Here is a 13067-nt window from a genome sequence, read left to right on the forward strand (position 1 = left end):
AGAAGTTTATGCCACATAGGCAATAAATATGGAATAATATGCTGTACAGAAATATTCCCAAAACAAGGCTCTCTAAGAATATAGGATCAAATTCCAGCATACTTGGGAAGTGAGAAAATATTTTGATGTCAATAAGAATTGCAATTAAAATCTTTAGTCAGACCTCAGGAGAAAAACAATTGCAGTGTTTAAAAAAAGGCTGAAGCATTATAATTCCACAGAAATGGCTACAGAAATTATTTGGCTTTCTACTGATCAAAATCTGTCTCCAAGTACTTGCTGCCATAGACAACAGAAAATAAAAATTAGCAGAGATTTGAACAACAAAATCATGCCAGAATCTTTTGTTTAGTTGTGTTTTGCTTGTGGCTCATAACTAGGATGTAGCACTATAATAATTTTGCAAAAGCTTTTTGGACTGAGTTTTGGGGGTGTTTCTGGTCTGCTTTCCCACCCTCTGACATAAACAAATAACCTGCATCTGGTTTTGTGTCCCATTTTTCAGATTGGCAGCTCCCTAAATCCCACTTTAGTGACTCTGTAAATGCATCAGCTGCGGGAGCTGATGCAAGTGCCTGGAACCTCTTTCCCTACACTATAATCTAACGCACGTAGCGAGCCAATGAATATGTGGGAAAGGAGGGGCTTTCTGGCTGAGGGGCTCTGCCAGGGAAACAGCTGTGGAGCAGCACAACCTTACCCAGAGCCAGGCAAACACACTCATTCACATCCTCAGTGGCTCTGTGCTTCCAGGGCTGGCAAGGCAGCTGCCCCCTCCTCCTCTCTCTGCAAGAAGTGAGCAAACTTGCACGGAGAAACAGAAAGGACAGCAAACCTCAGCTGTGAGACATTTCAACAGATCCAGCAATGGCCTGGGTCAGTAATTTCTCCTGGTTAAACCACCTTGCTCTACATGAAGAACGTCTCAGGAGGTACTTAAACAGCACTGAGGATTATTTAACCTTCCTGTGCGGGCCCAGACGGAGCCACCTGTTCCTGCCCATGGCTTTGGTGTACTCGGTGATCTTCGTTGTCGGGGTGGTGGGGAACTTCTTGGTTTGCCTCGTCATCCTCAAGCACCGCAGCATGAAGACCCCGACCAACTATTACCTGTTCAGCCTGGCGGTCTCAGACCTGCTGGTGCTGCTTTTCGGGATGCCCCTGGAGGTCTACGAGATGTGGAGCAACTACCCCTTCCTGCTGGGGCCCGTGGGCTGCTACCTGAAGACGGCTCTCTTGGAGACCGTGTGCTTCGCCTCCATCCTGAGTGTGACCACGCTGAGCGTGGAGCGCTACGTGGCCGTCCTGCACCCGCTGCGTGCCAAGCTGGCCAGCACGCGCCGCCGCGCCCTCAGGACCATCCTGGCGCTCTGGCTGCTCTCCGTGCTCTTCGCCCTGCCCAACACGGGCACCCACGGCATCGTGCTGCAGCGCTTCCCCAACGGCACGCTGGTGCCCGGCTCCGCCACCTGCACCGTGGTCATGCCCCTGTGGATCTACAATTGTATTGTGCAGATCACTTCTTTGCTCTTCTATGTGCTGCCCATGGGGGTGATAAGTGTGCTGTACTATCTGATGGGGCTAAGAGTAAGTCCTGCTCCAACTGTGCTCAGTGTTTCCTTGGCTCATTCTTGTGTGTTTGTGTCTATATGTGGCTTTTGAGTGACTTTTGCACCTTCGTTGTTGCCCATGTTTTCCCCTCAAAACAGCAAAAGTGTTTCTCAAACCTCTGAAAATAGTAGATCCAACTTCTTCTCTGGTGCAATCCTGTTCTGAGATTAGTATAGCTATGTTGAGGAATAATTTACCCCAATCTTCTTATAAAAACTTACCATCACTGCTGCTCACATCTGAATGTTAATGAAACACCCAAGTCTGTAGATTGTTTCCAGCCTCCCAGAGATTTACACCTTTGCAGTAGGGACTAGAAAGAAATGGACCAAAAGGAAAATGTGAAAAGAATAAAAAGAAGATGGCTAGTGATTGAATCTTGTGTACTATTTGTTTTCTCTTTCCTTGTAGAATTTCCATTGCATTACTTTCTTCTTTTCCTTCCCTGGAGCTGGTGGTTATATTCACTTGTTAAAACTCACAAAGCTCGTAAACTGAAATGTTAGCTTATTGCTGCAGCTAGAAAATTCATCAATTTATATAACTACAGCCTTGTTTTACCAGGCTACCTTAGAGCTTATATTCATTCTCTCTTCAGAAATTGAAACTACTTTTAACAAGTATCCATCACGTCAATATGTGGAAAAACAATCAGGATCACAGTGTTATAAAACTACATAGCACAACACTGAAATGTACTGCTAATCACAGTGACTTGATGACCACTTTCTTCTCATAAGTTACAGACATTTAGACAATATAAATCCCATTTTATCACACTGAATGTAACTTAAAGTTTACAAAGATGTGTCTGATCCCTTAGCAAGAAAGGAAGACAAATGAACTTATTAAATAATATGCAAGAAACTCAACTAAATCTCTGCTGGTGTACATATCATTTTTACTTACCCAGGGAAAAAAACATGGATTATCTGCCAGAAATCCACAGAACAGAGCAGATCCTCAAGGCAGTGAATGGGTTAAACTATCCCCAGTGTCTGGAGGCTGTTGAGGGGTCTTTTGCAGAGTTTCAATTAATATTTTGCAACATTAGACCCGAAGGGAATGAAAGGTGATGAAAATAGAGTTGTTACAAAAAGAAAAAGAGAAATCCCTGAGTTTATAAAAGGAAGACTTGAAGGTTGCAATAACTTCTATTTGCAGCAGCAGATATTCCTATACCCCATCCCAGAAGAGAAGCTCAGTACCAGATGAGGGCTGATCCCCCAGGACTTCTGCAAATTTCCACATTTGTTCAAGCTGTCTTTCCTAAAGACAGGAATGTTCACTGTTTGTGCCTCTGTTTTTCTGTACATCCAGCTCAGACTTCCAAATTTTAACAGAATCCATCCTGGCTAGATCTGCATTATCTCCAAGCTGCACTGGCAAGATTTCATTTCTTCAACAGAAGTGATAGAAGAATGATGAATATATATAATTTTCCAAGAGGAGACACTTTTCATCTGCTCACAGAGGAGGAAATTAATGAGGTTTTAGCAGCACCCTGCAGTCACCTGAGTGCCATGTATCACTCACAGAACTCAGTGGAAAAGATCAGGGTTGATCCAAAGGTTGTGCAACAGCTTAAATTCAGCAAACAGAGGCATGACCTTTTCATATCCAGGCTTTGTAGAAAGGGCATTTGTTCACCATTTTCTCTCTCAAGCTCTGCCAGCACTGGACACTCTCAGGATGCAATGCAGATGGGGACAGGGACCTGCCAAGCTGCTGTGAGAAGGCAGCACACATGGGTCATAGGGTACCTGAGTCAATTTATAGTTCAATCCCTTGAAAAAATGTAAAAACACATTTGTCTTTTTCACTGGGAAATGGTTGATTACCTCATTATCTACTTGGGTATAATTTTAAGGCTTGGTGGTTTAATATTGCAATGTTGTGGTCAATTGATCAGTTGATCACCAGTGTAAAGAAGAGGACATTGCTCATTGCACTGTAAACTCATTAGGCTCAATTGTGGAAGCTTCCTGCTGCCTCTTTCATGGGGTTCCCATCACAGATACCTTTAGGATAAATTCCTAAATCATCCAGGCTCTTCAAACCCAGTTCAGCTGTTGAGGTGTGGGTTACAACCCACAGCCAAAGAGCTGAGGAGGGAGGGGAGAGGGATGAGATGAGAACATGGGGCAGTAGCTGCTCATGGAAGTTCATCCGTGGGGCACTGATTGAGGTGGGATGGGATTGCTTGGGGACAAGTCTGCATTGCAGCAGGATTCAGTGCAAGGTCCCTGCCCATTTCTTTCAAACTGATTCCTAAAAGGAATGCAGGTGCTGATCACAGCTTGTCTAAAAATCATACTCTATTTAACAAGGGTTTCTGACAGCATAGGCTGGATGATTCTTCTCCCAAGGTTCCAGCTTTTTTCTTAGTCTCACATCCCCTCAGTAATTGGCAATAATAATAATAGTAATAACAATAATAATAATAATAATAGAAATAAATTGTTATAAATTTTGATATAGTGGCAATTTTATTTTAGCTGTCTTTGAAGTAAGACAACTTATTCTTACCAATGCACATCTGGTCCAACTTTTATCATTAAAATCTGTTTCTCCCCCCAGATGCCCAGCTGTTAAACACCCAGAATCATCTGTGGATGGTGACTGCCTTTGGCTAATTTCTGCAGAGCCCAGCACAGCTCTTCCAGAGCTGTCCCCTTTCCATGGAGGCTGTTCAGCAGTTTTTTTCCCAGTGGCTGGCTCTGCTTTGCCATGGGGGTGAGCTAAGGGCACACCAAGACTGCAGCTCAGCAGCAAACTCCAAAACAGGCAGGACTGTAATCTTTAGCAGGAGCCTCGTGGGGCTTAAATATAATTTTTTCCATCAGCTGAAGAGAAACTTTGATCACCACTAGTGTCAAACAGGACAAGGAGTTTACAGAAACCATTCCTCTTCTGCAGATTACAGAAAGCAGTCCCTCTTTTGTAGAGTGGCCTCACTATGCTTGTCTGGGCATAGGTGAGACCCTGCTTTCACTCAGCCTTTTGATTTCTGGGGTGAAATGCTGTAGCTAATAAAGATCTGGGGGGTGGGGGGGAAATCCAATTTTCAGCTTCTTGCTCCAGTCACTTTTAATTCTCTTGCAGTGAAAAGGTAGCATTCATCTCAAACCTACACAGCCTCATACATCACAGTGATGTAAAAGTATCTTGGCCGGGGTTCTATCCCTCTCAAAATACTGGCATTAACTCAAGTTACAACCTTTGCCATGGGCTCATTTTTTTTTCCCTCTCTGTTTGTAATCTTTCTCTGTTTCATTAAACTGCAGCCGCTGAGTTGTTCTTACCTGTTACACCTTCATCACTTGAGGCTAAAGAAGAGCCTTACAGCATCATCAAAGTGACAGGAGGAAGGGGAAATATAAAGATACATGTGTCTCTGGTTTATTACAGCATCAGCACACTGTACTCTCTGAGGTTTTGGAATATGCCTGGAATAGATTACTGTTGAGACTGAAAACCACTGAAGGGAATCCAGGAGTTTTAATAAATCTAATCATTTATCAGTAGATGTGTTACAAATCAGCTGAGTCTTTTCCTTAAGCAACTGTGGCTATGACTAAAAGTTACAAGGGGAATAATGTAAAATATGAGAGGCTGAATTACACTACACTCGACTATATAATTCCATTTATATGTTTTTTCCTTTTATAAATGGAATAAAGAGAACACTGAAAGAAGGGCTCATTTCATCATCCTTATGGAAAAGTATTATTAATCAAAGAGCAAAGTCACAGTGTAAAAGGCAAAAGCAAATAGCACAACTAGTATGTCTTCACAAGGCTTTTACAAATCCAGAGTGATTAGTATCTTTTCCCTCATTCCTGATATTGTCTCATGTATAATTAAGTTTTGGTTCCAGTTTCTCTACTTGAAAACAGACAAAGCTGTTGGCTAATCAGGACTTCCCACTGCAGGAAGCTGGGACCAAATATGGACTTTCCAGATATTATTTCTTTGGTATTCAAACCAATTGCCCTGTTTATGTAAACCTGACCTTTTCATTAAAGCACCAGTCTTCTCATCATAAACATACTGGGGATGGATTCCAGGGATGATCAGATTATTGCTCCTTATATATCATTTATATTATATTTTTTATATATTCATATATTATTTATATTATATTTATATATATTGCCCTTTTTTTTTTAAGTCCAGGAAAAACTACTGGAGAAAACCCACTCCTCATTGTGCCTGAGCAGTGTGTGGCTAAATCTGTGTGTATCATGCACCCTGCCCATCTGCAAGGCAGAATTTCTGGGATCTGTTCATTAGATGGGTTGAATATCAACTACTCCCAACACTCAGGGCATGAAACAAACTCCCTTGAATTCCACTGGATTTTTTCCAATTATTACAGCTATGTTGTACTGAGGTATCTCTGGGTATTTTTTGGATCATTGGATTGTGCTTAATTGTGGGGAACACTTTTAGGAAAATAAACAAACAAATTATATTTTGCTAGAAGAGAAAATAATGCCTAGTAAAATACTGTTGAAATGGAACAGAAACTGTGAACCAAATATTGACTTGTTAAGAAAAGATAAGTGGGGAAATGAAATACAAATTTGCTGTAATCTGCAGATTGTTTTGAACCTAAAGCTTCCATGTTTTTCTAGACCAAAACTGAAATTTAAATGCAGATTTTTTTTTTTTTCAATGAGTCCCGAGTGGCCCCAAATTTTGCTTTCTCAAATTACAACCATCAAAATATCAAACAGCCTGTGTCTGGTGTGGGTGTGGTCTCTTGTCTAAGCTGTCCTTTGGTTTCCCTCCTTTTGCCAGTTGAAAGGAGATGAATCTTTGGAAGTGGAGGAAATGGCTGTGAATGTTCAGAGGCCATCCAGGAGATCAGTCACCAAGATGTTGTGTAAGTAGTGAGTCCTTCTGTGTTTTATTTACCATGAGCAGGAGTGGGACCAGATCCTGAAGGGTATTGAGCAAGTTCATTGGATACAAGAGTTATGAGTAGCTGTCATATTAAAAAAAAAAACAACAAAACTTTTTCTGTTGTATCTCGACTTGCAGGAGTGAAGCATTAGGAGTAACAACCAAAACAAAGCAAATTTTCCTCCCCAGCAGAAGAGGAGGGGAGGAAACTTTCATGGCAAGATGCTTGCATGACAATTCTCCAACACCCTTCATTCTAAACTAGCACCTGCAGCCCTCAGGGAGGATCCTCTTTTTTTTTCAGAGTGCAAATAGTCTATCTTGTACATTTTTGCACAATGTACATCTGTTTTGCATTACACCAAACTGTGCTTTGGAGCCAGCCTGGTTTTCTGATCCTGGAATGGGTTTGGCCTCCATTTATACCCCAACATTGCCTGGCTGTTCCCTGCTCTGTTTGAATGTCACCCTGTGTGCACAAACTGGATTATCCAATACAGAAATCGGTGGAAATATTGTTCTTTTAGTTGGTAATGGTAAGACAGAAAGGATGGCAAAAGTTTTGAAACCATGAATATAATTTATATATTAAGTCTCCCATCCAACTTTATGAACTCTCTGTGCTGTGCAGGCTGGTGAACCATAGCCTCCCATTCTGACCAGCTTTCCTTCTCCCCTTTCTCCACACCAGTTGTCCTCGTGATAGTTTTTGCCATCTGCTGGGCTCCATTCCACATAGACCGACTTTTCTTCAGCTTTGTTGTGGAATGGACTGAGCCCTTGGCCAATACCTTCAACTTAATTCACGTGGTGTCAGGTAAAGCTTTCTTCTTCCACTTGCACAGGGAGTGGGGGGAAAAAAGTATGTGTGAGTGGTTTTACTTGTAATGTGTAGTCATTTATTTTGCAGAGGACATGAGACTTATGTGGAAAACCTTCTTGAGGTTTGGTGGGCAGTGATGAGAACTGTACCTGAATAAAAATTGCAGGCAGGTTTCTGCAGCTTTCAAGATCTGGACATGTGTCAAATTCACAAAAAAATAAAATGAAAAAAAAAAGTATATCATGCATCATTACTAGCTGCTTTTAATTCCTGGGAATGTTCAGAAGTAAAGATTGCTGTCATTCAGGTGCTTTCAAGAAGTACACAGTAGCAAGCAGCATCCTCCACAGGCTCTCTGGGGCAAATAGGAAACCTTACCAAATGTAAAAGCCTTACCTACTGTTCAGCACTGGGTGATGAAACCAAATGTTTATGGCCCTGCCAACCATAAAATGAAAGGCTTTTCAAAGAAGAATTTTATTTTCAGTCTGCCATGGGAAAACTGACTGTGGCCATTACGCTGCTCAAACAAATCCAATCTTATGCCATTGTCCTGGTGAGTTGTAGGAAATTAGCTTCCCCTGGCTGGAAGTTATCCTCTGACAGCTTTGTTGGGGCACCAGCTGTGCAAACCCTGCTGTGGGGATGAGGGCAGTGCTGGAGGCAGCTCAGGGCAGCTCAAGAGAGAGCTGGCTCCCGAACAGCTGGAGAGCCTGGGCTCCAATTCCCAATCTCTCCCACTTTCACTGCAGTGAAAGCTGAGCTAACCTTGGTGAGACATCCCTCTGCCTGTGCCAGGAAGGCAGCAGAGCTCCACTGCTGCTGGCTCCACCCTTGCATCCAAGTTTAGTGGAGCTGTACAGGCAATAAAGAGATTTTCCTCTTCTGAGATAGTTTCACACACAAATAAATGACTCTCTCTTCCCCCCAACCTTGTTCTCCCAGGTGTTTTCTTCTACCTGAGCTCTGCCACAAACCCCATCATTTACAACCTGCTGTCCCAGCGCTTCAGGATGGCTTTCCTCAGTGTGATTTCTCCTTGCTGCAAGCACTGTGCCCCTAAACATCCCACTTGCAAGATTTCATCCCAGAAGAGCATATTTGTGATTGAGGATCACAATCTCATGGACTCTGCTGAAAACACAAGTGTCCCTGGCACTCACAGGACATCTGTCAGCAGCTCTCAGCTCTCCACTGGCCTGTGACTTTCTGTGTTGTCATCCAGGTGAGAGAGAAGGTTAAGAAAACTAAGAAACTAAAGCACAAGAAAACTTCCTAAAAGACTGATTTCAGCAAGAATTGCTCAGGAGATGTCCCACTGAGTGAATGAATGAAGGAGGAGGCTGTATTTAGGATATCTTAGGGAAGCACTGTACTGCCCCCAAGCTAATGGGAGGGCAGGAAATGGGAGTTTGTTCACTGCAAGCTGTGCCAACAAAGAGCTGCTTTAAAAGGTGAGAGACACTCCCGATGTTGCCAGCACAGGAGACAAAATCAGCTTAGTCAAGTCTTACCAAATAGCTTCTCGTGCAGCAACCAAAACATCAGGTTTTACTTATTTTGAAACAGGACGATTTTCTGCATAAACCTTCTCTCCCCACTTCTAGCTTTAGGTAAGCCAGTCCCACTTCCCTCTGTTACAACCTGTTGCAGACCTCTCCTGTCAACACCAGCAGACAGGCAAGAATGAGAGCAGCTCAGAGCTGGGCTGATAAACACCAGCCCCCAGCAGCAGCTATTTCTGGGCCAGAAGAACCAGGGAGCCAACAACTGTAAGACAAACGTAAAGCAAACTTTTGCTTTCTGAGCTTCTTATCATCACTTCAACTTCAGATATTTATGTGTTGTCTCCACCAATGAAGACCTGTGGTTGTGCACCAGCAGGCTTCAGTGCTCCTACACCAGGTGGACTGCAGAAGTCAGAGATCTACGAGGATTAGCAATCACCAGGAAGGAGCCTGGACAGCACTCCCAACAGAGGGAACTGGGACAAACCTGATATATAAGGGCAATAAAATGGGGAGTTTTGCAGTGATACTGCATCTACTAAATTCAGTTTTTGCCACAAGGTCTGAAAAACTTCCCTGCATCCCTGTGGTGCAAACAGATCCTGAGGGCAGTACACCCATATCAGAGTGAAAATTCCTGGACTCTGCTGACTGCAGGACAGGCCCCTGTAGAATTTTGCCAAGGGAGGGTCCATTATGCGATAAAGAATTTTGTAAACCTCTGTCTCACACTTTTCAAAGCCTGTTCGTTGTGTTTCAGGGAAATGCCTCCTGTGTGCACCCTGGGTTTGCTCCCCAGGCTGGGCTCAGGCTTGGCACGCACTGCCACAGAGAATCGTCCCCTGAGTGTCACCAGGGGACTGGCAGTCACTTACACAGCCAGAGAACACAGAGTTATCACAGCAAATAACAACATTAGCTCCTCAGAGATGACACACTGTGTGCATAAAATTATTTTCCATTCTGGTCACAGGGGATCCAGATGATATTTCCTACCAAGGAGGAAGGGATTGTACTCCTGATTACTGGTCTCTTTCTTTCTTTGCCCCAAAGTTCTCTGTTTTTTTCTCATTGTGGGACTCCAAGGTGGGAGACTCATGGCAACTGGAGAGTCCTCTTTTCCTGGAGCTTAAGGGGAATATTTTCAAACTCTTTTTACCACCTGCAGTCTTGAGAAACAAGCCTTGGAGAGGGGAAGAGCCACACACAAGGCCTGCAGAGAAAAGGCCATTCCTGCTCCCTCAAGACACAGCTGAAATGCTTTACCACCCCCAAGTGGACACTTGCATTTTACTAGTGACATTTTCATTTCTAAGCAGAAAATCTGCATTCTTTTTCCCTCTGCCAGAGATTTCAGTGTGTTTTCCCTCTGGACAGGCCATGGCAGTGGTGCCTTGCTGCCTGTGGCTGCCCAGGTCCCTGTTCTCCTGCCTGTGCATCTCTCTGTGATCCCACCAACCACTTGGGGACCAGCTGGGGACCAGCTGGGCAGTGGCTGTGCTGGATTTCCTCCCTCACCCTGTGCCTGCCTTGGGCAGATCCCTCACGGAACCCTGGGGGTTTTCCTTCCTGTCCCATCTGTGTGAAATCTGCCCTAGACACCAGCCAAAGGGCTGAGGAGACATAGTCACACATCCAGCATGGGCTGGAGACAGTCCTCTGCCAGCTTTTGTGGCTCTTTCAATGCCTTTTATGGATTTTGGGTGAGACAGCATCTTGTGTAGGTGCAGAGAGAGCCATCCATGAGTGAGAGACATCCTTGAGTGATGCTCTCCTCTCCTCTCCTCTCCTCTCCTCTCCTCTCCTCTCCTCTCCTCTCCTCTCCTCTCCTCTCCTCTCCTCTCCTCTCCTCTCCTCTCCTCTCCTCTCCTCTCCTCTCCATCTGCATGGATGGAAAAATTTTAGAAGAGAAGTAGCAAGTTATTGGGAGAGACATGTCAAAACTCCTCTGAATTCTGCTGAAAATAAAATAAACGCAGTGAAAAAAAAAATGCAGACTAACTGGAGACTCCAAGTTAAGTTCCTGGTGGCTGCACAGCTTGGTACCCCTCACTCCTGAGGGAGGATCTCTGGAAAAGAGTTGATTCACTTTGACCCTAAATGTAGTTGATGTCCACTGGAGGCTTTTCTTCCCCAAAGGTCAGTGCTTGAGTTATTTATCACTCTGCTCTGATATTTACCTCCTGCATTTTGAAAGCTGGATCCAGAGATGAAAAAAAACAAGAAGATGGATAGAGATGTCATGAAAGCTGATGCCGTTCCTTTATTTATACATTAAGGAGCTTTCATAGCCAGCTGCTGAAAAATGTTGGCAACTGGCTGAGAAAAACTCCTGTTGCACAAAAATGGAGAACAACTCTCCTTCCCCCAAAGTGGTCTGGTGTGATAAAACTGTATTTATTTGAAATCAAGCGTGACTTTTGAGACAGAACTGTCTATTGATTTATTTCTCTGCTTCTGTTTCTCTCTGGGAAATGTGCAAATGTGTGAGCAGAAAGTGTGAAGAGCAGGGGCAGTGCTCCAGCACTGTGAACAAAACGTGGAGAGTCTGAAATGTGCTACAAGGAAGACTCAAAGGAGAGAAGAATTGTGTTTGCTGCCAATGAGTGATGCTCAGATCTAACACCAGGTTCAGTTGGGGAAAACACCATGAACAGCAGGTGGGCAGTTCTGTTCAGGTTATATGAAGAGTTTTTGAACACTGCTGTGTTTTGAAGTGTTTAAACCACAGCTTATCAGTAAAACTAAATGTACATTTCAGCTGCAGAGATGGTTACCTGTATCTGTATGTAACATGAAAATAAATATACTAAACTCTGTCTACCTAAGCCTGGTCCATGTTCCAGAAAACCTCGTGCTTCTTGTTTCTCCCTCTGCTTCCATGTGAGCAGCAGAAGATGGACATTCCCCAAATGTCCAGCCAGCACCAAGTGCAGGACACCAAGAGCTCATTCCAAGTCACTGTCCTTAAAAAAACAAACAAACAAACAAACAAAAAAAACTAACAAAAAAACCCTACCAACATATTTCAGCATTTCAGCTGGTATATTTGCACAAAACCAGCACAAATCCCCATGGGCCTTGAAGAATGTCATCCAAGAATTCTGCACAACTGCTCCTACCGAGGAGGAGGTTATAAACTGGGCAGCACAGTTGTCATAGCCAGGAGAGGGTCCCAAAGCAGGAACTCTCCTTCCCAGCCTCTGGAACAGCCAGATCTGCTCTCCCTCTCTGTTCTCACACAGCTCTCTCATTTTCTCTGCTTTCATTATGATACTTGCTAGTGTCTTCACCACTGAGATTTCTTTTCCTACAAACTAGCAAATTGCTGAGCTGTGGCATTTCCATATCAAACGGATATTAATGTAAGGAGAAATATGATAGTGAAAGCAGAATGAACAAGAAAACAAAACAAAAAAAAATCTTTCAAGGATTAAATGGAGTTTAGAATTTGGTCCAAGTCAATGCAATGATGGCAAATGTCCTTCAGAGTGAGCTGGGGGTTAAAAGAGCTCACAAAGAAACTGCCGAAAATTGCCCAATCTGGCCCCTACAGGTTTCCTCTCCTGGGAAAAAAACACTTTTGAGGTTGTTAGGGCAGGTCACCATGCACCAAAAGACAGTGAACATCTTGTGCATGATTCCCTGACTCTGAAAAAAGGAATTTGCTATGTACAGAATGGACCATAATGAAAGAACCTCTCCAGGAGAGTCAAAAATTTTTCTCAACATTTATTTCCATTTAAATTCTGGGTAGTCAACAGCCTGCCTTGGTCATACCCAGACAGAGCTAAGCTCATTTGCTACCAGCAGAAGAAGACTTTCTTTTACCACCTAGACTTTGTGAAACCCTGAAAAGCTGTAGCTGACGTTTTAAAGGCAAATTATCTTAAATCCACTTAATTTTTAAAGAATAATTAATTTTAGGTGTATGGGAGCTGTTGAAATAATTTGTTTCCCACTAGGATAGCTAATTCATTAATAAAATACTGAGGTTCTTATTGTAAAATCCCAAATAACTTTTTTCTTGCATCCTCAGCTTACACTATTTAATGAAATGCAACAAGTTCCTTCTCAGAAGAACAGGATTTTGTTTGTTTTTTTGGCTAGATGTGGGTCTTCCAGAAGACCCTCTGACTCAGATGTCTATAACATGATCCCCATCACAAGAAAACTGTATTCCTTTTGCTAATCAAATGAGGGGGAAAAAAGCT

General features: G+C 43.2%; 1 protein-coding gene across 1 annotated transcript; it reads left to right on the plus strand.

Moving 5' to 3' along the window:
• The first annotated feature begins 771 nt into the window (after positions 1 to 771).
• On the plus strand, positions 772 to 8681 carry NMUR2 (neuromedin U receptor 2). The gene is made up of 4 exons (XM_021552222.2): positions 772 to 1587; positions 6418 to 6502; positions 7214 to 7339; positions 8291 to 8681. The coding sequence occupies exons 1-4, from the start codon at positions 868 to 870 to the stop codon at positions 8548 to 8550; spliced, it is 1191 nt and encodes a 396-aa protein (XP_021407897.1). The 5' UTR covers positions 772 to 867; the 3' UTR covers positions 8551 to 8681.
• Positions 8682 to 13067: the final 4386 nt, after the last annotated feature.

The sequence above is a fragment of the Lonchura striata genome, chromosome 15, assembly GCF_046129695.1.
Source record: "Lonchura striata isolate bLonStr1 chromosome 15, bLonStr1.mat, whole genome shotgun sequence".
NCBI classification, from domain to species: Eukaryota; Metazoa; Chordata; class Aves; order Passeriformes; family Estrildidae; genus Lonchura; species Lonchura striata.

Excerpts from the sequence above, each read along its gene's own strand:
- NMUR2 (XM_021552222.2), top strand. The coding sequence starts at position 868 with ATGGCCTGGGTCAGTAATTTCTCCTGGTTAAACCACCTTGCTCTACAT. Across the intron at positions 6,503-7,213 it reads ATCAGTCACCAAGATGTTGT|TTGTCCTCGTGATAGTTTTT; the intron begins GTAAGTAGTGAG and ends TCTCCACACCAG. Across the intron at positions 7,340-8,290 it reads CTTAATTCACGTGGTGTCAG|GTGTTTTCTTCTACCTGAGC; the intron begins GTAAAGCTTTCT and ends TTGTTCTCCCAG.